We start from the raw sequence: 25130 nt of genomic DNA on the forward strand, positions 1-25130 counted from the left end.
ATCTTGTATTTGGAGGCCCAAGATCGCGTGACAAAAGGGGCTTCACTAAAATGGCTCTAACTTGGGCTACAGGTGTTCGTTTTGGGCGTGCGACCAGGCGAAACGATCGTGAGAATGAAGCCCATCTTTCTACAAACAACCGTAGGTGGTCTGGGTCATCGTTCGAGCCAAAAACGCTTATTTCGATGAGTTATTTATATTTTTATGTTTTTTAGTGATTTTCGTGGACTTTTATTTCGTTCTAGCTTTTGGCCCAAGTGTGTTTTGAGGCCCGTTTTGAATTTATGTTTATATGGATGTAAAGGGAGGAAGATAATCAGTTTTGAAGTTTATGAAAAGTTATTTTTCTCTCCCAATTCACTTGTGAGTGTCTTGAGTGTGAAACCCCAATTTTCGGTATTCTACGAGAATCAACGAATTTTGGAAGAATCGTTCCTGGTACTCTGTGTGAATCAACAGGTCTAATTTCGTATCCCATTTCCTAGTCTACATCACTATGTACGCGTATATGAATAGTCAGTCACTTAGGTGTGTGAGTGTGTGAATATGTAGTCACGATATATTACTAAATATAACATTTAGGGTAGTTTATTATCTACAGTTCCAGTTTCTAACCTACACCTGCCGGTTTTTGCCACACAAGTTTGTTTAGTGGCCAAGGTTTGCCGTTTTCTTCACCCTAAGATTCATTCACCGTTACTGTTTTCACCACGCCAAACACACTAGAAAACTGAAGAGAGAAAACACATTGTTTCATCACCGACCAAAATTACAAATTCCCCTTGCTGAGTGTAATGACTGATGTTTACTGGCCCATCGGACACAAAAAATCCAGCAACCCAATGATAGTCTGACCATGTTTCACCAGCTTGTGCTACTGTCCAAACAACCTTGTAGTCATCAACTTCCAAACACCCTAGATTCATTCACAGTTACTGTTTCGGCGCCCGGAGGTTACCTCCGCCGAAGGCCATCGCTATAACCACAACCTATAGGACCGTCGTTAACGGTTACCACTGTCACCGAAGATGCCATAAGCTCAATATGTTAACATCGGTTGTCGGAAAAGACATGCAAAGTCGAGCTAGAGGTTGTGGGGTTGTACTTTACTGATGCCGATCTACACCAAAATATGACATGCAAAGTTAGATCAGGTCGCCGGAAAGTCGCCCGTCGTCGTTAACCATTGCGGCCGCTGGAGACATGGCAACGACTGTTACACTCTCCTTTTCCGAGCTCGAACCAGAACCACCACGAGACCCTAACCTTTGCCGTTGCCGGAATCATGGTGACGACTCCTTCTCTCTCCACCGCTAGACCGATAAACACCTTCGTTGCAGGTTTGAGCACTAGGGATTGTCGCATTTTGGAGTAGAGAACGAAAAGAGGAAGGTTGTTAGCCAACGGTCTTTGAGGCCTCGCCGGAATAGAATAGCAGGCCGGCCCAACACCCTTCTGCTTCTCTCTTTCTCTATCTACGGTTTGTGCGTGTTGGGGGAAGTATATGGACTGGATAAAATTTTAATCTCAACTCAAAAGATCCGCTGGATTATTTTTAGAAGAATACTTTAAAAATTGAATTCGTAGTGAGGGATTTCGTAATTACCCATACGTACCCTTATTAAAATCACAAATATCATATCTACCCTTTAAAAATAAATAAAATTTCTAAAACCGACCCGCTAAAGTCGACTCACATACAACAAATTCGTTGTTTAACTAAATAACCTTTACGAATAACTAGGTAATAATACTATATTTTATATACTTAGGTAATTTAAATAATCTCAATTGACAATACCTGAATTATTTATTTTATTAGTTAATCTTTGTCATATATGTTATTCTGTCTATGTGAATTGACAGTAACTTAATATCATATCAGGCATCTATTGTGATCTTGAGTTGCAGCTATAGCACATACAAGAACGACTAATTTCGTCATAAAAATCAAACAACAACCACAAGTGGGGAAGTAGACAAACATAAAGATCTTAGTATTTGAGCCACATTTTTGCCCCATTCCACCCAAGGATTACAATCTCAAAGTGTTAGCCTCATTATGTGACACAACTCTTAGAGACTGATTTGGGATTAGTAAATCGACCATGATGTCTTAAAAGAAGCAACCGGATACAGTTATGAGTTATGAGTCTGAGTCGCGTAGTTTTTTTGAAATATTTAGATATATAATCTGAATTGAATTGCAAATAAGTTAATATTATACATGTTTGATTCATTTTGACCCGCCGTAACGCGACGGGCAAAAATACTAGTTCACAAGAAATTCGTTTTACAAAAGTAATAAAATATTAAAATTAGTGGTAAAACCTGAGCTGACAATGATGCCAGTGATAAACCCTATAAAATCAACCTTCAAGATACGAACAACAGATAATATATTGTAATTTAAAAGTACAATTCATGCATGTACATGGAAAACACAAGTACATTTTTTGGTTTTATTTTCAAAAATAAAAACTTGACTCTGTTAATTATACAAATATAGGAATGGAATCAAATACAAACACTTAAGTTTGTAAAAACCATAAGAACCAATACATAATTGACAAGTGTCCATCAATAAAAAATTAGTTTAGGGGTAATTTAGACTTTTTGACCATATTTATTTATAACTAATTAAAAATAATTACAAAAAATATAATCAGCACAACACTATATAATTAGCACAACATCATTAATCGTTCTTCATTATCAGCACATCGTCCTCGAATCGTTCTCCATTATCAACATAAACGACATTAGCACAACATCTTCAATCGTTCTCCATTATCAGCACACCAGATGTGCTGATTATATCTACTTTTGGTGTTTGTTTGTATTATTTTGTAATTAACACATAATCAGCACCTTATTAGCACAAATATAAAACACCTTTTGTTAACTTTTTTTAAAAAACACTTTTATAAATACAAAAAGGTATAGCAATATGGTACTCATATTAAAGATAAAAAAATACTTGATTTTATGGTATATATTTTTAAAAAAAATAATGAAGTATATAAAAGTTATTTTAGTTTAAAAAACCTTGGTGGAATTTGTATTTAATAGAAAATGGTCAAATGACTAGCAATTTTACAAAATTACCCCTAATTTGTTAGTAGTCATTTTTAATTATAAGAGTTTTATTTATAATCAATATCAACCCTTGATTTAAATTAACAATGGTTCAGATCTGTTCTTACGGTTCTTATAATTAGCACTGTTTGTACAGGATCTCAACCCTACAAATATAAACACGTAGAAGAGTAATCAAGTTTTAACATTGTCAATGAAAGTGACTCGTATATTTTGCCAACTACAAAACCACTCATATTGTTATGTTGTTCCGTTGTGAAATTCATAAAAAAAATCCTAATATCCGATTAAGTCACATATTCAACATTTAAAAACAACCCACAACAAATGAAACTATATTGAAACGTGGGTGGTTTTGGTAGTTAGAAAAAAAAAAAAAAAAAAAAAAAGGAATGATTGACCTTTTATGGAATAGTAAAGAAATTTGACTACTATTAGAAGAAATATTCTCAAAAGCATAATTTCTACACTTAATCATATCGTAAAAGGCCACTAGAAACAAAACTTATACATGTAATTTGCATTAGGCGAAATTGGTGACTTTGCAACATTTGAGCATCAAACATAAACTCGGCATTAGCAACATAAATTTGTGGTCAACTTTTTTTTTTTTAACGGCAAATTTGGATAACTGACTAACCACTGAAGTATTATCGTGTCTACAGCGAAACCAGCCGATCATATTCATCTCCACTATGCTATAATGCTCATACAACAATTCAGGATAAAACCCAATAAACCGGGAAAACCCCATTATGAGAATCGAACCCAGTAGCTAATGGTTCCTAAATGTATAAGGTAAACATCAAAATCAACCAATGAGAGTGTGTCATGTCATTCAACCTTAAGAGTTTAAACTATCCTGAAAAGTGTTGATAATTGTTAGACACTACATGAATTGGTAAACTTTTTTTTATTTTTTTAAACTAGTATATTTAATATTTAACATAATACATGTAGAATAAATAAAGATCACATTACATTAAATTAAAAACATTAAAATTAAATCAAATTAAAAAACATTAAAATTACATTAAATTGAAATAAATTAAACTAGTTATTTTCATCCCGCGCTTTGCGGCGGGACTCAATGACTACAAAAGGCGTGTCAGCAACGTCAAACAGATACTGAATATCAAAACATAAATAAAATGACGTGGTAAGGATAGTCACTCCGTCATAAAAAAACGATTTTAAAGAACCTAATATATAATAATAGGGCCCACACGTCCTACACGTTGGAAATTCGGTTGTTTTCAGTTCAGTTATTACGGTGCTAACACGTTAAAATATGGATGAGCTCGGTACCGGTAACGGCAGCGAAAGTACCGATCCGGAAAATCATCGAAATTAGGTACCGGCACCGAAAATGCTCGGTACAATACGGTATGGTATTTGAAGGTAAAAATCAATAAATACAGGTATGGTGTTAGACCGGTGTCGAACCGAAAGTAACGATTCTGAAAACGCCAAAAGGTGGGTAACAAATTGGTACCGAAAATGATTTGGTATAGTAAATTTGGTACCGATACGATACCGGTTCGTTTACATGATTTGATACGATTTGCTCATCAATATTCTAAATATCCAAGTTAATTTTACATGCTACAATTCATTCATTACAGAAAAAGACAAAAAAGAAAGCAAAATAAGTTGTTGTGTATATAAAACCTCATTCAAACGAAATACAGTTTACTTACTGTGTGTATGAAAAGTAATCTAAACGGTGCAATTACTTGCATTGTTGCGTTGCTACAGGATTTGATGAGCTCGTTACCAACCGGTACCGAAAATACCGTTACCGAAATCCCCAAAAATGGGTACCTGTACCGAATATACCTAGTATGGTACGGTTCGGTACTGGTCGGTACAGGTACGGCACCGGTATTCTGTCACACCCCGACCACGAAAACAACAAAACGTGGCGGAAACGTCGGGGAGTGTTGTAACAGAATCATTGTTTCACAACCATGGATTAAACAAATTTCGTTTTATTGAATTAAATGAGTTACAATGTCTTAACAATAAAGAAACATAACAAAAATTAACTAGTCTTGCATCTTTTAATATCACTAAGGTCTCGTCCAATCCTATGTGAGCATGCATCAATATCATCATCAAATATCATCAACTATTGTACCTGAAACACATGTGAAAATACGTCAGCATAAAAATGCCGGCGAGTACATAGGTTTTATGAAAAAATAGGATCCATGACTTAGGTTTAAGAAAATGTTTAACCAAAAACTTGTCATGAATCCAGTTTAAGTGTTTGCTTTTATAAAACGTTTGAAAATCGATGATAGATATGTATAGTTAAAAGAATGATGTAAGGTTAAATGAATAACCAAGTAAAAATGAGTTTGTATAAAACAAACTGTTTTGTAAAACAATGTCTTGTGAAAAATATGTTATTTGTGTAAAAATGTATAAATCCAAATGAATGATTTAAATAACGCTACACCATGTAATATAATACAAGCACTTATATATAGGAAGTACCAGCGGCGTATCCACCATGCTTGTATCACATTACACACGTTTCGTTACTCAAATCACTTACCCACATAAACCACCAATGTAAATTGCCCATGTCTAAACCGTTGTCAAATGTCAATCAAGTATTGTGTAAACAAAATGTCATGTATGGCAAGTGAAATATGTAACAACCAAACCATAGGTAAGAATGCACAAACAATGTACTAAGTATGCGACGGATAGACATACATACCATGATACCAAGTATAAGATGTCTTGTAAAACGATGTACTAAGTATGATGAACATACATAGCATGAAATGTTATGTAAAACGATGTACTAAGTATGCACACAATGGGCATACATAGCAAAAACATAATGAAATCATGTACTAATAGTGTACTAATGAACATAGCAAATATATGATATAAAAGCATGAAATCATGAAAGTAACAAGTAGGCACATGTGTTTCACCCCAAAATGTTTGAAAAATAGTAAAAGAGGGGTCTATGTACTCACTTGAGGGTGCTTAGAAGTCTTAGGATAACCACCAAGCAAAGCTAGAAGATCACGGAATCAAACGACACCTATATAGGTATCTACATTAATAAACGGACCTATCGGAGGATCGGGTAGTACAAGGGTTCGTAAACCAAATAAGTATGGGAACTTATGTAATATGGTTTAACAAAGCCTACGTACTAAAACGAAACCTATCCTAAGTGCTTTTGACCCATTACGACCCGTTTAGGTAGCTTACGCCACTTTAACGCGTCGTTCGCGTAAAACGCGTTTGGAATGCCTAACTAGTCCTATGACAAGCAAGATATGCCTTAACATGTTTTATATTGTTGTTAAGTCAGTTTAGATACCAAAATTTACGTTACATAGGCTTAAAATGAATTTTAGCGCAAAAAGGGTATTTTGGTAATTTACCTAAGGCATAGGAGCTACTTATCATACAACTACTTAAACGACGTGACCATAAGGTACAACCTCGGAAGGTTATTCCCTATACAACTATGGTCACCTAAAGTGTGTGGTCGGATCCTAAAGATCGACCAATTGGGTCGGGTTCGTAAGCATAAGCGATTGATTAGATCGCTTACCTTTACGACCCTAAACAAGCACAAATCTAAAAGCGACGAGCTAAACATGCTAGAACATGTTTAGTAAAGTTAGAAAACAGGTTTGGTATTAAAACAAACGGTTTTAATACCCTAGAGTAGTTTGGTTACAAAATACGCGAGAAAACGCATTTTGGCCGAAACTACGACTCGTCACTGAGCCTAGATAATGTGGTAATCAATAGGTATAGTTACTAGGGACTATAACCATCGTGATTACGCTCACGTTATGAAGTTCAAACGAACTTCGCATTGACCATAAACTGGTTAATGCAGAAAGTCAAACGCAGTTTGACTTTAACGCTAAAACGAATGAAAAACGCGAAAGAATACTTACAGAAGGTCCCCGCAAGATTCGAACCCGATTCACTCTCAGGTAGGAAGCATATACTTCCACTTAGAGAGTGTAGAATCAGATTCAAATGTGAGGAATAATGAAATGGGTGAGGGGTATTTATAGATTTCCTTGAACCGTTAAGATCGTTCGTCGAAAAACGTGATTTGATCTAGACCTTACATGTGGGCACATGGTTTTCAAAAACCATGGGAGCCCCTAATGTGGACTATGTTCATTGAATACCATCCCATGGTTTTGCAAAACCATGGGTGAAAACCACTAACACTTCAAAATGGACTAGTTTCATTGAATCTGCCAAAATATTCAAAAATGGTCCCTACACTTGTAAAACTTGATTTTTTTTGGCACTTTTAAACCCCTTTAACCTCATTTCAAGGCTCTAAAATGATACTAAAGTATAGGGAACTTAAAATATGCTCACAGACATCACGGATGTCGGTTCGTTTGGCCGTACGGTTGCGTTATTTGGTTAATTACGACGCAAGTCGTAACGAACGTAAAAACGATCCAAATTAAGCGACGAATGGAATTTTATCATGCCAAACACTAAAATAAAATATTTTAATGATTACATAAATTTTTGGATGTCCGGATATATTCAGGACGTAAGATATGCGCAAAAATGCAAACTTATGCACTTTTGACGCTTTTAGTCTTTATTGATCAATAAAGTTTATTTTAGCATACCGAACCCTTCAAAGCCTATTTCTAAGCTATGTAAAGAATATTTAGGGCATATTTAACTTATGATCAAGTTCCGGAAGGTCTGTTACAGTACAAATTGACATACTTTTGCAGTTTGTCGAATTTAGTCCCTGTAAGCGAATAAACTTGATTTCGGCATACCAAACCATTCAAAACTTATTTCTAAGTTATGTAAGGGTTATTTAAGGTATGTTAAGCCTATTTCACTATTCCGGAGTGTTTGTTGCATTAAACTGGTTATATTTACGCATCAGATCGCGTATAACCTTCTAGAAAGCGATTTAAAGCCCGAAATCGAACAAGAATTGATACGTGCAAAAGATACACATATTTATACAGATCCCAAGTATGAAATACAATATTTCATTGGCTTGGTATTTGTTTGATGGTGGTGGTGACACAGGTGTCACATATTTGAGGGTAAAAACCTGTGCATACCTGTGCAGAACCGGTACCGAAAATACACCAGTTTAGTAAATTTGAGACGGGTACCTATACCCGATACCATTTGCTCATCTCTTAATGATGTTACTATTCATTCCATTCTAATTTTAAATAATTCTAATTCTAATTCTAATCCTAATTTTAATTTAATACTAAAACACACTGTTCATTGAACTTCTTTTTTATCATATATAGACTAGTCTTCGTCGGAATCGACCAAAAGGTGGGGTAAATCTTAACTTGCGAGATGATTCATGAGATCGTGTTTTAGTCTCCAATGCGTGTCTTCATCCATCAGCTCGTCCATCACCGTATCGTCTAGAGCGGGCTCGACAGGAGGATCCCAAATGTGTACCGGTGCTATCGCGTTTCCGTCGTCTTTCAAAATCATGTTATGTAACATAATACACGTGAACACAACACTCCTAATTTTTCTAACGCTTCTTGCCCGCAGCGGGCGACTCAATACACACCACAGTCGAGTATCGGTGATCTCCTCGCATATATTGGCCTCGATACACTGTGGGATAAAATCTCCAAATGAAATGGGTGCAATCAAGGCTACCGAACATACCTGGAAGGTGATGTTTTTCCTCATGAGCTTCGAATAATAGTGCCATGTCGTGGCTTATCGGTCTATGTATATTTTGCAAACCGTGTCGCAAAAATATTCTATGTATAGTTTTGGACCTATGATTTGGCTGTCACCCACCTCAGCCCAATAGAGAGGAGATCGACATTTCTGCGTGTATAAAGCCTCGAATGGAGCTGCCTGGATACTGGAGTGGTAACTGTTATTGTAAGAAAACTCTACCAAGGGCAGGTGTCTTTCCCAACCTTTTCTAAAATCAATAACACATGCCCGCAGCATGTCTTCTAAGGTCTGGATGGTTCACTCACTCTGACCATCCGTTTGAGGGTGATAAGCAGTGCTCATGTCAAGGCGTGAGCCAAATGATTTGTGCATCGCTTGCCACAAATCAGATATGAAACGTGGATCACAATCTGAGATAATGGAGGTTGGCACCCCATGCCTGGAAACTACCTCCTTCAGGTAGATACTAGTCAGCTGTGAAAACTTGTCAGTTTCCTTGATTGCGAGGAAGTGCGCCAATTTCATGAGGCGGTCGACGATCACCCAAATGCTATCGTTCCTGTTTTGAGTTCTTGGTAGCCCCGTGACAAAATCCATGGAAATTTGTTCGCATTTCCACATGGGTATTTCTGGTTGCTGAAGCAAACTAGATGGCTTTTGGTACTCTATCTTGACCTTTGCACAAGTCAAGCACTTTCTTACATACATCGCTATGTGTGCTTTCATTTTCAGCCACCATTACAAGACTTTTAAATCCTGATACATCTTATCAGAACCCGGGTGAACAGAGTAGCGAGACTTGTGTGCTTCGTCCATCACAAGTTCTCTAAGGTTTCCGTACAAATGAATCCATATTCGCTCCATGAAATAGCGAATACCGTCAGATCTTTCAACAAGTTTATTCTCCAAGCCTTGCATGGCTTCGGCTTTAAGGTTCTCATCTTTCAAAGCTTCAATCTGGGCAGAGCGAATCTGATCAGCTAGATTAGAGTGGCTGGTGAGTTGCAAAGCTCGAACACGTTTAGGCATTGTTTCCTTGTGACTAAGGGCATCAGCTACAACGTTAGCTTTGCTTGGATGGTATTTGATTGCACAATCATAATCGTTTAGGAGTTCCACCCAGTGACGCTGTCGCATGTTCAACTCCTTCTGGTCAAAGATATGCTGAAGGCTCTTGTGGTTGGTAGTGTATTTAGTACCGTATAAGTAATGCCTCCAAATTTTTAGTGCAATTACCACGGCTCCCAACTCTAAGTCGTGAGTCGTGTAATTCTTCTCGTGAACCTTCAACTGTCGAGAGGCGTAAGCTATCACTTTCCTGCGTTGCATCAGTACACAACCGAGATCCTGAATAGAGGCGTCACAGTACACCACGAAATCTTCGGTACCCTTAGGTGAGATAAAATCGGTGCACTGCAGAGTTTTTGCTTTAGGAGTTGGAAGGCGTCTTCCTGTTTCGTTCCCCAGGAATACACGACACCTTTCTGTGTTAGGGCGGTGAGAGGTTGAGCGATCTTTGAAAATACCTCAATGAATCTTCGATAGTATCCAGCGAGACCAAGAAATTGTTGCACCTCCGAAGGATTCTTTGGTGCTGCCCAATTCCTGATACAGTCGATTTTAGCGAAATCCTCATGTATTCCTAGCTCGTTGACTATGTGTCACACTTAGAGAATTTCGCGTAAAGCTGCTCCTTCCTCAGGAGCTCCAAGATAAGACGCAAGTGTCGTTCGTGGTCCTCCTTGCTCTTAGAGTAGATCAAAATGTCATCGATAAACACGATGACTAAATCGTCAAGATATGGTTTACATACGCGGTTCATGAGATCCATGAATACCGCTGGTGCGTTGGTTAACCCGAATGGCATGACCAGAAACTCGTAATGGCCATACTGCGTTCTGAAGGCTGTTTTGGGAACATCCTCCTCTAGGACTCTCATCTAATGATAGCCCGACCTTAGATCAATCTTTGAATAGAAGCTTGACCCTTGCAACTGGTCAAACAGATCGTCAATGCGAGGTAAGGGATAACGAATCTTCACTGTCACCTTGTTGAGTTCACGATATTCAATACACATGCGAAAAGATCCGTCCTTCTTCTTCACAAACAAAATTGGGGCTCCCCAAGGCGAAGAACGGGGTCCGATAAAGCCTCTATCCAACAGTTCTTGGAGTTGATTAGACAGTTCTGGTAATTCCCCTGGTGCAAGATGATAAGGTGCACGAGCAATCGGAGCTGCTCCTAGTGTAAGATCAATTTGGAACTCCACCTGTCGTTGGGGAAGTAAACCTGGAAGTTCCTCAGGAAATACGTCAGGAAACTCAAGAACAACGGGTAAATCCTCGATTCTCTTCTCTTTAGGCTGAGTATCAGTAACAAGTGCAAGAATAGCAGTATAGCCCTTCCGCAAACACTTCTGGGCTTTCATGGATGAAATAATGCTGACAGTTGCACCACTACGATGACCCTGAACAGACAACGGTTCCGCACAAGGGAGAGGTATACGCACGATTTTCTCCTTACAAAGTATGTCGGCTTGGTGTTTTGACAACCAATCCATACCAACAACTATATCAAAGCTACCAAGAGTGACGGGAAGAAGGTCAATGTTAAACACTTGACCCAAGAGATCAAGTTTACACCCTAAAAGGACATGTTAAGCTTCAATTGACTTCCCATCAGCCAATTCCATTATGTGTTTGGTTTCGAGGGGTGTTGGAATTAACCCTAATTGATGACTGAAACCCAAGGACACATAACTCCAGTCTGCACCAGAGTCGAATCATACAGAAGCGAAAATACCATTGACAGAGAACGTACCGGTCACGACGTTGCCATCATTCCTTGCATCACCTACTCCTATAGTAAACACTCTCCCACGAGCACCATTTCCACCGTTATTCCCACCGTTATTCCCATTGTTGTTGTTGTTCTTGCGATTTTTGTTCCCATCGTTGTTGTTGGCGTTCTGATTCAATTGTGGGCAATCCTTCTTGAAGTGCCCTTCGTTGCCACATTGGTAACATCCCCTTTGATTACCCTGGTTCTGATGGGGTTGCTGCCTCTGTTGTTGTTGTTGTTGTTGGGGTTGTTGCTGCTGCTGCTTTGGATACTGAGCTCTGCAATCCTTCGCCATATGACCCACCTTGTCACACCTTTGACACGTTCGGTTACACGAACCATAGTGGTGGAAACCGCACTGGTTCCACTTCGGCTGTTTTCCTGCATAAGAGCCCGAAGTTTGACTGTTGTTCTGATTCTGGTTGACCAAAGATGACTGACAGAAACTACGACTGTTGTTGTCAGGCTTCTTTTGTGACTGGTTCGAATTGGTCGCCTTGTCAGCGCCATTCCATTTACGCTTGTTGTCAGTGGTGGGGATAGCAGTGGTAGAAGTAGTAGTGGCAGTAACACGTGGTGGTAGCGAGCCACGCTCCACCTCCTGATCAGTGATCTTATGAGCCAGCCTGATGATTCGTGGCAGGTTGTCAAGATTTGCTGGAGTGACTAAACCCTTGACTTGTGGTGCCAATCCTTTGATGTAGAGTTCGATTCTACGGTGAGGTGGTCGGGATAGGTTAGGACACATGTTCTCTAGCTCGTGAGATCGTTTCGTATAAGCCTCGATTTCAGACCCCACCATTTTCAAGTTATAGTACTCGTTTTCCAGCTTTTGACTTTCATCGCGAGGGCAGTACTCTTCCCATATCAACTCCTTGAAATCATCCCAAGTTGTCACGTTTGCCATCTCAATGCCCAGCATCTGCACCTGAGCATTCCACCAAGTCAAGGCACCATCCTCCAGGGTGCCTGGAGCAAATTTCACCCTGTCCCCAGCTGGACAGTTACACATGGCAAAGACAGATTCAGCTTCCTCGAACCAACGGGGTAGTCCCATAGGACCTTCACTTCCACTGAAAGTTTGGGGCTTGCAATCCATGAACGTTTTGAACGTACACACAGGTGGATTGTTCTAGTTTTGGTTCGCGTGTTGACCTAAAACAAAAGAAAGTGCGCACGAATGAGAGTCGAGTAAAATGACTAAGGATTCTGCTTTGCCTGGTATGTATTGTACCAGCTTGCTGAGCTGCCAAAGCCTCAGCCACATGTGTGTTAATCAGATCTGTTAACCCTGCTTGAGTCATCACAATGTTGCCACGTCCACCGCCGCGGCCACCTCCACGTCCACCGTTACGTCTGCCACATCCGCTCATGATTCTAAATAAGAAGAGTGGAAAAGACAAGGATCACGATTGAGTGGAAATCAATCACTCACTATGACTTCTATGGATTTGAGGAACTCTATCATTATAGCGGATACTGGGATAGAACCCCTTTCACACTTATTAAGCCTCACTGGGATTCACATGCACCCCACATTATTATTATGTGTGCACCAATAATAATAATGCAATTTGCATACTTATCTCAGTGCCTCTTAACTCGTGCTAAAAGGTTCCCCACATTCTAATAGCAAAACGAAAGACATCCCAAAACTAGGAATCACAAAAATTGAAGGGTAGCATCATAGTATCGAACATCTCTTAAACAAGCAACACATGTAATCACATCATAGTGTCAAGTATGTAGTTTCATGCAAGTCGTGGGTGTGTGTATACTAGGTAAGTAATTCATAAAGTAAATAGAGGACAAACCTTGCAATCTGGAGCTGAGTGTCATGGTCGTTTTCGATACTGTTTGGTTATAGTCTGGTTTTATGAAAATGTTTTAAAACCTAGTTCACTATAACCAGTGGATCTGAACCAAACTGTCACACCCCCAAAAATACCACAAACGGAAACCCCCGCGAGGCGTGTGACGTACCAGGATCTAGCCACCAATCACATTGAACCATAAATGAAGTAGAACTTTCCATTAACAAAATAGTATAATTCAAACATTAGTTTAGAAAACCAAACACGTTCAGCGGAAGCATAATAGTAATTTGTTCAATAAGTTTGATGTAAATGTTTAAAGACAATGCAACTTCAAAAGAGCATTCCAGTTGCCACGACCCATGACCACTCCAACTTCCCAGACAGCAAGTTCCATGTCAGTGTACCTAAGGACCTGCAAGCATGCAGTAAAGTGTATCAGCGAAAAGCTAGCGAGTTCACAGTGTTTTTGACCGTTTGTTACCAAGTATTGACTTACGTTATGTTGATAATAACTCGATACCACAGACGACTCCTTTTTGCCCTTCCCCAATGCTCTATCAAACATTGGTCATGACTTTAAAGTTATTAGTTCACGCCCGTCCTATCCAGGTACGTCGTGAGGGTGCCAAACCTAATAGCGCTATCAACTAATAACCATGTTTCCCTACAAGCAACTAGTTTAGTAGTATGATGGGATTTAAGTGATAAAAAGTGAGTACATTATCCAACATCAACATTTTATGAAAGACTGCCTCATATCCCTTACAAGGATATAGGTTTATGAAATCTGTTTGTTTGTTTGCCTGTTTGATTGTCCCCACCAAATGCATGCTTGTAATGAGAGTAGTGAACTCACCTTCGTTTGCTCGGAAAGACTAATTACTTGTTCACACTTAATCAATCAAAGCCTATGATGTTCAGGTACACATAATCAGTTTGCATTCAAGTTGTTCACGTATTCACATAAGAAAATCACTACATAACATATGCAATGCACCTTTGGGCCACAAACAACTCATCTGTTAAACATACAACACAACTACACATAAATAGGTTGTACATGTATCCAGTAACCGTGCGTCCCAAATCGATTCGAGGCCCAATGGGGATGTGCGATTGAGTCCCGAGTGTGCGACTCAATCTTGTGTGATCAATGCTGTGTTCGGCCAAAGTATTGCAGCCCAAACACTCAGCATGTGCGATTGGTCCTTATTCTGCGATCCGTGTAAAGCCCATTCGGGCTGTGCGATCCAACACTGAAGCTCAGCCCAATTGCTACAGCCCAACACCAGGGTGTGCGACTGGCCTGAACTTGTGCGAGTGACTTAACCTTGTGTGATTCCAACAATACAGGCCCATCATGGTTCGGCCCAACAGTTCACCCAAGTCTTGAGGTGTGCGACTAGGGTGGGGTTGTGCTATCGGGAATGTGTGCGGCTGGTCAGTTGTGCGACCAGCTCTAGGTGTACGAGTGGGTCATGTTCAGCCGTAATTCATGGAAAATCAGTTACACGTTTTTGTTTACCAATCATCAATTCCAACAGTTATGCATTCCAATTTAATAGAATCAAAACAACCCTCCAAGATTTTCTACAAACCCAAATCATGGCAGTTTCATATTATCACATAATCACCATCATCATCACACACATTCGGGTCAATAAAAAGCAACAAATCATCGAGTCAACATCATCATACGACCATGAATTAATCATTTGAAACCCTAATGATTTCAGACTCATAATCATATCTTTATATTACAACTATTCACCAAACAATCCTTGTTCATCACCCATCCCTATCGTGTAACATATATCAATGATCAATCATACCACAATCCTAAGTCATGTCCGGCTTCATATGAACCAATATCACAAAACATGTAAACACGAAATCAAGATTGACAGAGAATATAAATCAATCCAGGGATGAATCATACTAACCAGGAGTGTTAAGATTGCACACAAGAACAAGAGGGAGAGATGATGCTTGAACAGGAAGAGAGAGGGCTTCGAGAGGGGTATCGTAATTAACGCCAAGGAAGGAGGAGGAGAGGAGTATTAGGGTTTGCTAATCTTTTGATTAAGTTAGATTATGGAGGCCTTTCATAAGGTTATGGGTGGGATGCGCATAGATGAGCCGGGCCATTCATTGGCTTCGTTTAGGGCTCGTGACTATTGGGTCGTGAACAACCAAGGATGCAGCTGAGGGGTTCGGCCCAAGCAGAATGTCACGATTTAGTGACTAGGTTCAAAATACAATTACTCAGTCATATAAAAGTTTGTCACAACCAATCATCTTTTATTAGAGCTTCACATAGTTAAAACACAATTACAACGTGTGACAGAACGTGACTAGAAGTAGCACATACGTATAAGGACCTTTTCCGAGTTGTTACACCCTAACTGACGACAGAAACGTCTGGGCATCATGTTACTAGATTATTCACAACACATGACACTATTTTAAAGTTGTGATAAATTAATAATTAACTAAATTACATCATTCTTCACACATAAACCAAAGGAAAAAAAACTTTGTCTCAAAACATAACATGGCATTTGTTTTTTATTAAAGTAAATTAATGCAAAGTCATTTCCTATGTGAAGCAAACTTGGATAGAATCATAGATTAGTACCTGAAACATATGTGAGAAAACATGGGTCAACTAAAGAGTTGGTGAGTAGCATAGGTTTATAGCAAATCACATGGAAATAGTTTAAGTACAAATCGTATGACTTTATATGGAAAACTAAGTATTTTGCATAAACCATGTATGATCATTTTGGGTACACGTTCAAACCTTAGTTAACTGGTAGAATAAAACCAATGGGGTTTATCTAGAACACATAGATCGGTTTATATCATTCACCAAAGTATACTTCCACTAACAAACAAGACACACCGGACGTGGGAATGGGACGTCACACCTATAGCGCTATAACATACTATCGTTTGGCTTGGCCAATAGTGAATGAATGTATTAGCCATAGATATTAGCTATCCATCAAGTTTCACACAAAACGAACATAGAATTCACATAAGCCATACGTAGTCAGTTTGCATTAGAAAATAGTTACCATATATGAATCACCCTAAAATAGTTAAAACTAGAAAAAGGAGACTCTTTAGTCACCTTGATGATGAGTTTTCATGTTGGGGGGGGGGATAGTGCACGGTCCTCCCAACCGCCGGAGTGATCTCACTCCGGGAGCCGCTACCCGACCAAGCTAGCTCCGCGGTGACTTTCCCATGTCGAGTTCTTACCCTGGGCGACATATGCCACTCCCAAGACTCGAACCCGGTACCTCTGGGAAGAGGTGGGTGTCGGTGGCCAACTGGGCTACCCCAGTTAGTTATGAGTTTTCATGTTCGTAAAGATAACAAGTGAACCCTAATAATAAGGATTGTTAATTCAGGTTTTAAACCATTATGATTTGTTTACATGGTCTAAGATATTTTAATGAGTCGTATACGAAAATAGGGATTCGGACGGGAAAATGGGCTCATGATAAGTCTAGCATTTTAAATTATTTTTTCTTATGTTGTACAAAACTGTTTTGATGTCAAAAAATTATATTACATATGCTTAAAGTTTATTCTTGTGAAAATCCAGGTATGACTTGCCATTTTGACTCATTTCTATGTGATGATCACAAGATATAAATGTAGGGTTTTAGTACCTACATTATATACATCATTTAGTTGAATTTTGTTTAAAATTGATTAACCAAAGTAACCAGAATTGAAGCTATATAAAGGGCATCCATCAAAGCTCCGTCACTAGTGTAACACCTTGTAAAAACATGTCCAATTATATGGAGACACGTGTCCTAAACCCTAATCTTACGAAAGATTGAATTACAAGGACTAAAGTTGTCAAACGATAAAAATGTGTATCCGAAGGGACTAAAAGTGTCAACATGCCAAACTTGTGCCTCTGAATGACCACACACGAAGAATATATTCTTAAACGAGTAATTATTTGGATATAAGAAGCCGTTTGTGAAAATAATCGAAAGATTATAAACTACAGGGGTTAAACGTGTTAACATATTAATTCCTACCTCTGGGTGACCTTTTGACAAACCCGGGGCTTCGTAATGTTCAAATATACTCTCAAGAATATATAATATTAAATTCACGAGGTTTCAATATCGTTATGCGATATTTACGCTAATTTCCAATAATAAGGGTTAAAAGCGTCAACATAAAGAAACTAGTGTTTTCGGTAAACGTTTAATGAAACCGGACCCAACGAAATGTTGTACTCCAAAGATCCTCTACAAGTTATCAAAAAAGGTTAAAGGTGCTGGAATTGAAAGATATGCACGTTACAAAAGTGAAGGGACTGAACTTGTAAATAATAAAACATGTTTTGGAATTGGGTTCCCCCGCGTGGCGCGCCAGGGTCACCCTTACCCTGCGCGTGGCGCGACGGAGGCTGTTTTATAGCCAGAACTGGCAGCTGCCAGCATGCATCCTTGCTCCCCACATAAACCAGTTCAGCTCCTTTTGATCGATACCAACAACTTGTTAACGGTTTTTATAAACCACTAGGACACCTGGGGTGATCCTAAACACTTCCATTACACCTGGAATGATCCTTGATCATGGCCTTCAAGTATAAATAGGCCTTGTGTTGAGCCATTTTATTTGCAAATATCATTCAAATCTTCTCTTCTCTCAATTTTGGAGGTTCCTGATTAAAAAGGAAGCTCACTTTAGTAGAAAAGATGGCTATGACCCTTTGTAAGTGTCTTATTCCCCTCTTTAGTTCAGTTTTCTTATTTAAAAACCGAAAAGTCAAAGTTACGTAAAATTGCTTTGCCTCTCGGTTTAAACTCAAATGGTCCAGCCATTGTCCAAGATGAATATGGTTATGTGACCATAATTAGGTAGGTGATTAACCCTTAAAAGGGCACCTCCTAATTATTTCGTTTGCTTAGTTAATTGTTGGGTTAAAGTATTTAACCAAAAAATCAAACTGGTCAGAATTTGAAATAATAATTAAAACTAATAAAGAAAAGGTTATAAATTATATTTTAACACTCTAGTAACTTAGTAATTATTATTATAACATGTTTAGACATGTTCAACCCGACAATTCTGAGTTTAGGGTCAGTTCGCAACCGAAAGTCGCAAAAGCTTGACTTTTGCTTTGACTTTCAGTTCTGACCCGATTAAGCTTAATTCTTCTATGTTTTAAGCTTCCATTAGGACCACATTATCTTGTAGTATAACCCTCTGAGGTTATATTACCTGGTTATTAGCATTCTGAATTACATGCTAGTTTTCGTTATTATGCTTATAAATGCCCGTTATGCCCTTATGTCATATAAACGAGATTTTTTAAAATGTGAGAGGACAAAAAGCTTTAGTACTGATATATAAGTATGTCTAATAATTTTGACATCAGTTTCTTGTCTCAAACTAAAGTTATGCATGATATCGTAAATTAAAACTTTTTATTAATTAAATTACACTATTATGCATAATGCATGTTTAAACATAGATTTTAACCCAAAACTCATTACCTACTGTTATGATATCATTTTTAGGAATTTTTGGAATGTTGGCTCAGATTTGTTACTGACCATAACATAGAGTTCTTGTATAAATTCCTTAATTGACGATAATGCCTTTTTGACTAATAAAATGTGATTTACATATGTTTAACATGCTAAACCTTTTTCTACTGACTTGATATGAAAAATAAAATATTTTAAACACACAAGGCTGCCCAAAATCTCAGAATCACATAAACATCTCAAATATCGTCAATTAGCGATTTTTACGCTAATAAGTTGCATAGTATGGTTTAAAACCATAATTAGCACCCAAGACTTGTTAACAACTGATTTTATAAATAAATTTTAATATGATTATAGTAGGTATAAGTTATGAACTCAGACTTCCATAAATATCCTTAAAAGCATATGTGAAATGACCAAAATACCCTTTCGGGGCATAGTTTGGCCATAAATGGTAAACCTCACATATGAATGATATCTTACTGTTGTAACAACATAAAATAAATGTTTTTGCAGATTATTTAAGACCAGAATATCAGTTTACTATAAAACCTTTTTTATAAACATTAAAATGACCAAAATGCCCCTACGGGACTTAAATTGGTTTTAAATACTTTTGGGGCATATATGTTAACATCCTACTAATGTATTAACATATTTTAAGCATAATAACATATGAGACTTGTATGTAGTTCATTTGGTTACCCGTTAAGTAATTATGCTTTCGGTTCGGTTTATGTAGCTAGTTTACATAAATTAGCCGAAATGGGTTTAACCTTATCATTAAATCTTTAAAATTCAGAATGTGTTTAGTTTACCCATATTATATAAGTATCCAAACCTGTCGGGTCTAAACCACATTCTATTCCGGTCTTCGCTTAATCTAGCATTTCGAACCGTAAAGTATCTTTGAAACTAACCGGTCTAAGTCTTTGACTTAAATAAAGACCCGTTAGTATCCTAATAGGTTAATAAACCTTCTATACAGATTAAGTAGCTTCGGTAGAAGGTATTTTCATAAGGCTTTAGGAAACATACGGTTGAGTTACATCCTTACACATCTAGCTCAGGTAAATTGTAACATTTGTGCTTGTAATCATTGTGAACAGTTCAATTATCAATAAAACAATGTTATTTGATCCCAATGTTTGTTTGATTGTGTTTTACATTTTTCATGTTTTGACTTTTGTTCAATTTCAAACTCTACATCGCTTTCTGGAGAGTTATACGCAAACTGATGCGTAAACGTACTCAGTTTAATGCGACAAATACTCCGGAACATCAACATATACTCAACATACCTTAAATAACCTTTACATAACTTAGAAATAAGTTTTGAAGGCTTTGGTATGGCAAAAGCAAGTTAATTCGCTTATAGGGACTAAACTTGACAAACTGCGAAAGTATGCCAATTTGAACTGTAACAAACATTTCGGAACATGTCCATAAGTTAAAAATACCGTAAATATCCTTTACATAGCTTAGAAATAGGCTTTGAGGGGTTTGGTATGCTAAAATAAACTTCTGGATCATTCAGGGACTAAAAGTGTCAAAAAGTGCACAAGTTTGCACTTTCACGCATAACTTATGTTCTGAATACATTCGGACATCCAAAAATTTATGTAAGCATCCTTATATTATGCCTTAGTGTATGGCATGAGAAAAATCCATTCGTCGCGCAATTTGGATCGTCTTTCACGCTTATGCGCATTCCGTCGTAATTAACCGAACATCGCGACCGTACGGCCAAACGAACCGACATCCGAGATATTTTTGAGCACATTTTAAGTTCCCTATACTTTAACTTCATTTAGAGCTTTGAAATGGGGTTAACGGAGTTTAAACGTGTCAAAAATGTATCAAATACCAAGTTTTGGGGCTGCAGGGAACAAAATTGCCAATTTTGAAAGTTGCTGACCTGCAAGGTCCTTACGGTCCGTATGGACCTTTGCTTACGGTCCGTAAGACGTCCCCAGAACAGCAGATTCAGTTTTAAATGCTGTTGCCTCTTCAAGTTAGTGAAAGGTCAAAATGCACTTGCCTCTTCCGGCCAATTAGGGGCAAAACTGATGCTCCATAAGTATTGTGACAAGTGTATGGACAAGATCATGGCACGATATTCGAGAAACGATCCTAACGGTTATGCTTTTCCTATAAATACCCCCCCCCATTCTTGCAAAAACCCACAAGAATCTGATCTAAAAGCTCTAAGTTGAAGTATTGCTTCATACCTGAGTTTCTTTGATCAAGATTAGCTTTCGGGGACCCTTTGTAAGTGTTCCTTCATTGTTTTATCGCTTTCGAGTCCGAAAGTCGAACTATGTTGGACTTTCTGCATTTACCAGTTTATGGTCGATGCGAAGTTCGTTGGAACTTCATAACGTGAGCGTGATCACGATGGTTATAGTCCGTAGTGACTATACGTACTGATTACCACGTTATCTAGGCTCAGTGACGAGTCGTAGTTTCGGCCAAAATGCGCATTCTTGCGTATTTTGTAACCAAACTACTCGTGAGCATCAAAGCCGTTTGTTTTGATGCCAAACCTGTTTTCTAAACTTAGTTAAGCATGTTCTAACATGCTTAGCTCATCACTTTTAGTTTAGTGCATATATAGGGTCGTAAGGTAAGCGATCTAAACCATCGCTTATACTTTTGAACCCGACCCATTTGGTCGATCATTAGGATCCGACCAAACACATTAGGTGACCCTAGCTATAACCTTCCGAGGTTATACCTTGTGGTCACGATGTTAGGCGTTCCAGACGCGTTCTACGCGAACGACGCGTAAGGTAGCATAAGCTACCTAAACGGGTCGTAATGGGTCGCAAGCACTTAGGTTAGGTTTCATTTTAGTATGTAGGCTTTGTTAAACCATATTTCACGAGTCTCCATACTCGTTTGGTTTACGAACCCGCATACTATCCGATCCTTCCGATTTTGGTCCGGTATATTAATATAGCTACCTATTAGGTGCCGTTGATATCCCGTGATCTCTAGCATTATCTGGTTATTATACAAGAACTCCAAAGCAATCTCACGTGAGTACATAGAACCCCATCTTTTACATGTTTTCGAGGAGTCAATGTGAGTACATTGAACCCCTCTTTTACTGTTTTCCAAACTGTTTTGGGGTGAAACACATGTGCCTACTTGTTACTTTCATGCTTTCATGTTTTCACATCATATACCTGCTATGTTCGCTAGTACATTATAGTACATGTTTTCATTACATTTCATGCTATGTATGCCCATTGTGTGCTTACTTAGTACATTGCTTTACAATACATTTCATGCTATGTATGCCCATTGTGTGCGTACTTAGTACATTGCTTCACAATACATTTCATGCTATGTATGCCCATTGTGTGCGTACTTAGTACATTGCTTGACATTACATTTTCATGCTATGTATGCCCATTGTGTGCGTACTTAGTACATAGTTTCACATTGCATTTCATGCTATTTATGCCCATTGTGTGCATACTTAGTACAATTGTTTACATCACATGCCTTCATTTTGGTACAGCATTTGGTTTGTTTAAACATGGAACAATACATTCATTAACATTAGCTACGCCGTTCGTTAGTAGGTAGTGGTACCATAGGAATTGACAACTCCCGTTCCTGAAATCCTGGGTTTGATTGGAATGGAAGGAATGACCGAATTCGATATACATAACTTAGATAAACCTTTAATTTGTTTAAGGGTTTATCGCCACAGTCTCAAGGCTTGGATGTATGCATATTTTACAATACCGCATAAATGTTTATATCAGTAGAGCATGCATTGTTCCACAAAACATAATGTTGATTTAAACCATGTTTTACTTCAACACCTTGTTTTGTGCATTTTACATATGGTTTAGTTTACACATCTCACTTACCATACATGATATATTTTGGGTACACATTACATGATCTATATTAAACATAAACATTTTGACATTGATATACATACTGGGTGGTTTACATTGAACATAGACATTTCGATATGGTTTACACAATAACACTTGACAATTGATTTATACATGAACAATTTACATGGTGGTTGGTTTGGGTAAATGATTGGAGTAACGTGGCGTATGTAATATGATACAAACATGGTGGATACGCCGCTGGTACTTCCTATATATAAATGCTTGTATAATATTACATATCGTAGCGTTATCTAAGTCATTTCAGTTTAGACACATTACATTTTACACAAATAACACATTCTTCACAAGACATTATTTTTACAAACAACTTATCTTATTCAACTAATTTTACTTGGTTACTCGTTTAACCTTACACTTATCTATACACATCATCTGATATTATCGTTTTTCAAATGGTTTACAAAGCAAGACAAATTACAAGGTTCATGACTGACTGTTATTAAACATTGCTTTAAACTCAAGTCATGAATCCAATTTTCACAAAACCTATGTATCTCACAGGCATTTTTATGCTGACGTACCTACTTTCACATGTGTTTTCAGGAGCCGTTCCATAGGATGATGATCATGACACTAGGGCGGACCTGTGCCTTAGAGACTAAATATGAAGATAGACTAGTTTAATTATTGTTATGAACTCTTTGTTTCCTGTTTAAGACAATGTGACACTCGTGTTTAATAAATAAAATGTAACTTTAATTTCCATGGTTATGAGACAATTAATTCTGTCCACAACACTCCCCGACGTTTCCGCCGCGGTTGCACGTTACACGCGGCCGGGGTGTGACATAAATACTTTTAACTTATTTTCCGTTATACGAGCTTAGGATACTGTATTATAATAATACCGCTTGGTCGGTATGAAATCATTTAATTGGATTGTGAATAATAAATTTACATAACCCGTTTTATATTTTTTTGTTTGATAACATAAACATTGGGGGTTAATACGACCGTGTCCTGGATATCCTTGGCTCATTTCATTTGTAAATGACCACGACCTATGCACGGGGTGTAGGCATACACCTGACAGATGCAAATGCTAAATAACTCACATGTTGGGATAACTCCTTTGCGGGTTTTATAGTGGTGAGTAGGTTAATGATAATCGGCTTCCAAACCGGCCCCATATGTATGACAAACATGTAAAACGGTATACAAGATTATCTTAAATAATTGTCCCAAGTTATAAATGGTTTGTGCCTTGTGCGCCTAAATCAATTTTCATAAACTCTTTTTAAACGAGTCGGTTAATTGTATTTACCAGTGAAAACTGACGTATTTTCCAAAGACTAAGTGACAGGTACCTCTCAAAATTAGGCTGGAACTACTTGGTGTCAAATAAGAGGATCTTGCAAATCCTTAGATGCCTGAAGTCTGTTAATTCATTTTTCTTGTATTTTGTTATATGATCCGCCTGTGGATCTCTATTACAATCAGTCTGTATATTCTTTTATTTGGACACTCGGACACTATGGTTTGTAATAGTAAATATCTACCAAGACTTCCGTTGTGCTATTATATTGTGTGTATTGTCTATGATGATATCAACTACGTCACGATACTCCCCACCGGTAATATGTGGAAATATCGGGGTGTGATAGGTTGGTATCAGAGCCAACATTGAGTGAATTAAACACTAGCCTTTTGTGTTTAATCTCAATGACACAATAGCACATTCCTTATACTTCCGAGTCTAGGCAAATGACCTAGGATTTATTCTTAACTTTTTCTTTTGTCGTTTATATGTTGTTTTATTGTTTTGACATGTTTGTTAAATTAAAATGCTGCCGCGCGTTCGAGGAAAAGGAAAGGGAACTATGAGGGGAGGACCATCTAGCAATGCTGGACCCTCACACAGGCGCACACCATCAGCGTCTTTTACTAGCTCCAATTCGCAAGACAATTGGAGACATTCATTTAAGCCTGCGAGACACTCGGTCTCGTTAAGTTCTTCACCATCATTTCACCCTTCCTTTGGGCCGCCTATTCAAGACGAGCCCCAACATTCTCACCATTCCCAACATTCACACCATTCACATCATTCATAACACTCTTTACACTCTCATTCTTTTCACCATTCTGACTCTCACCAAGCTTATTCCCCAGGCCAATTTAACCCAAACGATTATATTAACGAACCACTAGGTTATAATCCTTTAGGACCCGAAGACCACTTCTCCCAAGAT

At 38.1% G+C, this 25130-nt stretch overlaps 2 protein-coding genes across 2 annotated transcripts; both read right to left on the reverse strand.

Annotated features, from left to right (window-relative positions):
* Positions 1-9546: 9546 nt before the first annotated feature.
* Positions 9547-9945, reverse strand: LOC110881476. Its single transcript, XM_022129718.1, has one exon. It carries the CDS (start codon positions 9943-9945, stop codon positions 9547-9549), a length of 399 nt encoding a protein of 132 aa, XP_021985410.1.
* Positions 9946-10118: 173 nt separating this feature from the next.
* LOC110881474 (putative uncharacterized protein DDB_G0277255) lies at positions 10119-12397 on the reverse strand. The gene is made up of 3 exons (XM_022129717.1): positions 11611-12397; positions 10945-11451; positions 10119-10126 (listed from the first exon to the last, which is right to left on the reverse strand). The coding sequence occupies exons 1-3, from the start codon at positions 12395-12397 to the stop codon at positions 10119-10121; spliced, it is 1302 nt and encodes a 433-aa protein (XP_021985409.1).
* Between the last annotated feature and the right edge of the window lie 12733 nt (positions 12398-25130).

This window comes from Helianthus annuus, chromosome 10 (assembly GCF_002127325.2).
Source record: "Helianthus annuus cultivar XRQ/B chromosome 10, HanXRQr2.0-SUNRISE, whole genome shotgun sequence".
Taxonomy (NCBI): Eukaryota; Viridiplantae; Streptophyta; class Magnoliopsida; order Asterales; family Asteraceae; genus Helianthus; species Helianthus annuus.

Excerpts from the sequence above, each read along its gene's own strand:
- LOC110881476 (XM_022129718.1), bottom strand. The coding sequence starts at position 9,945 with ATGCGACAGCGTCACTGGGTGGAACTCCTAAACGATTATGATTGTGCA.
- LOC110881474 (XM_022129717.1), bottom strand. The coding sequence starts at position 12,397 with ATGTGTCCTAACCTATCCCGACCACCTCACCGTAGAATCGAACTCTAC. Across the intron at positions 11,452-11,610 it reads CGGTACGTTCTCTGTCAATG|GGTGTAAACTTGATCTCTTG; the intron begins GTATTTTCGCTT and ends ATGTCCTTTTAG.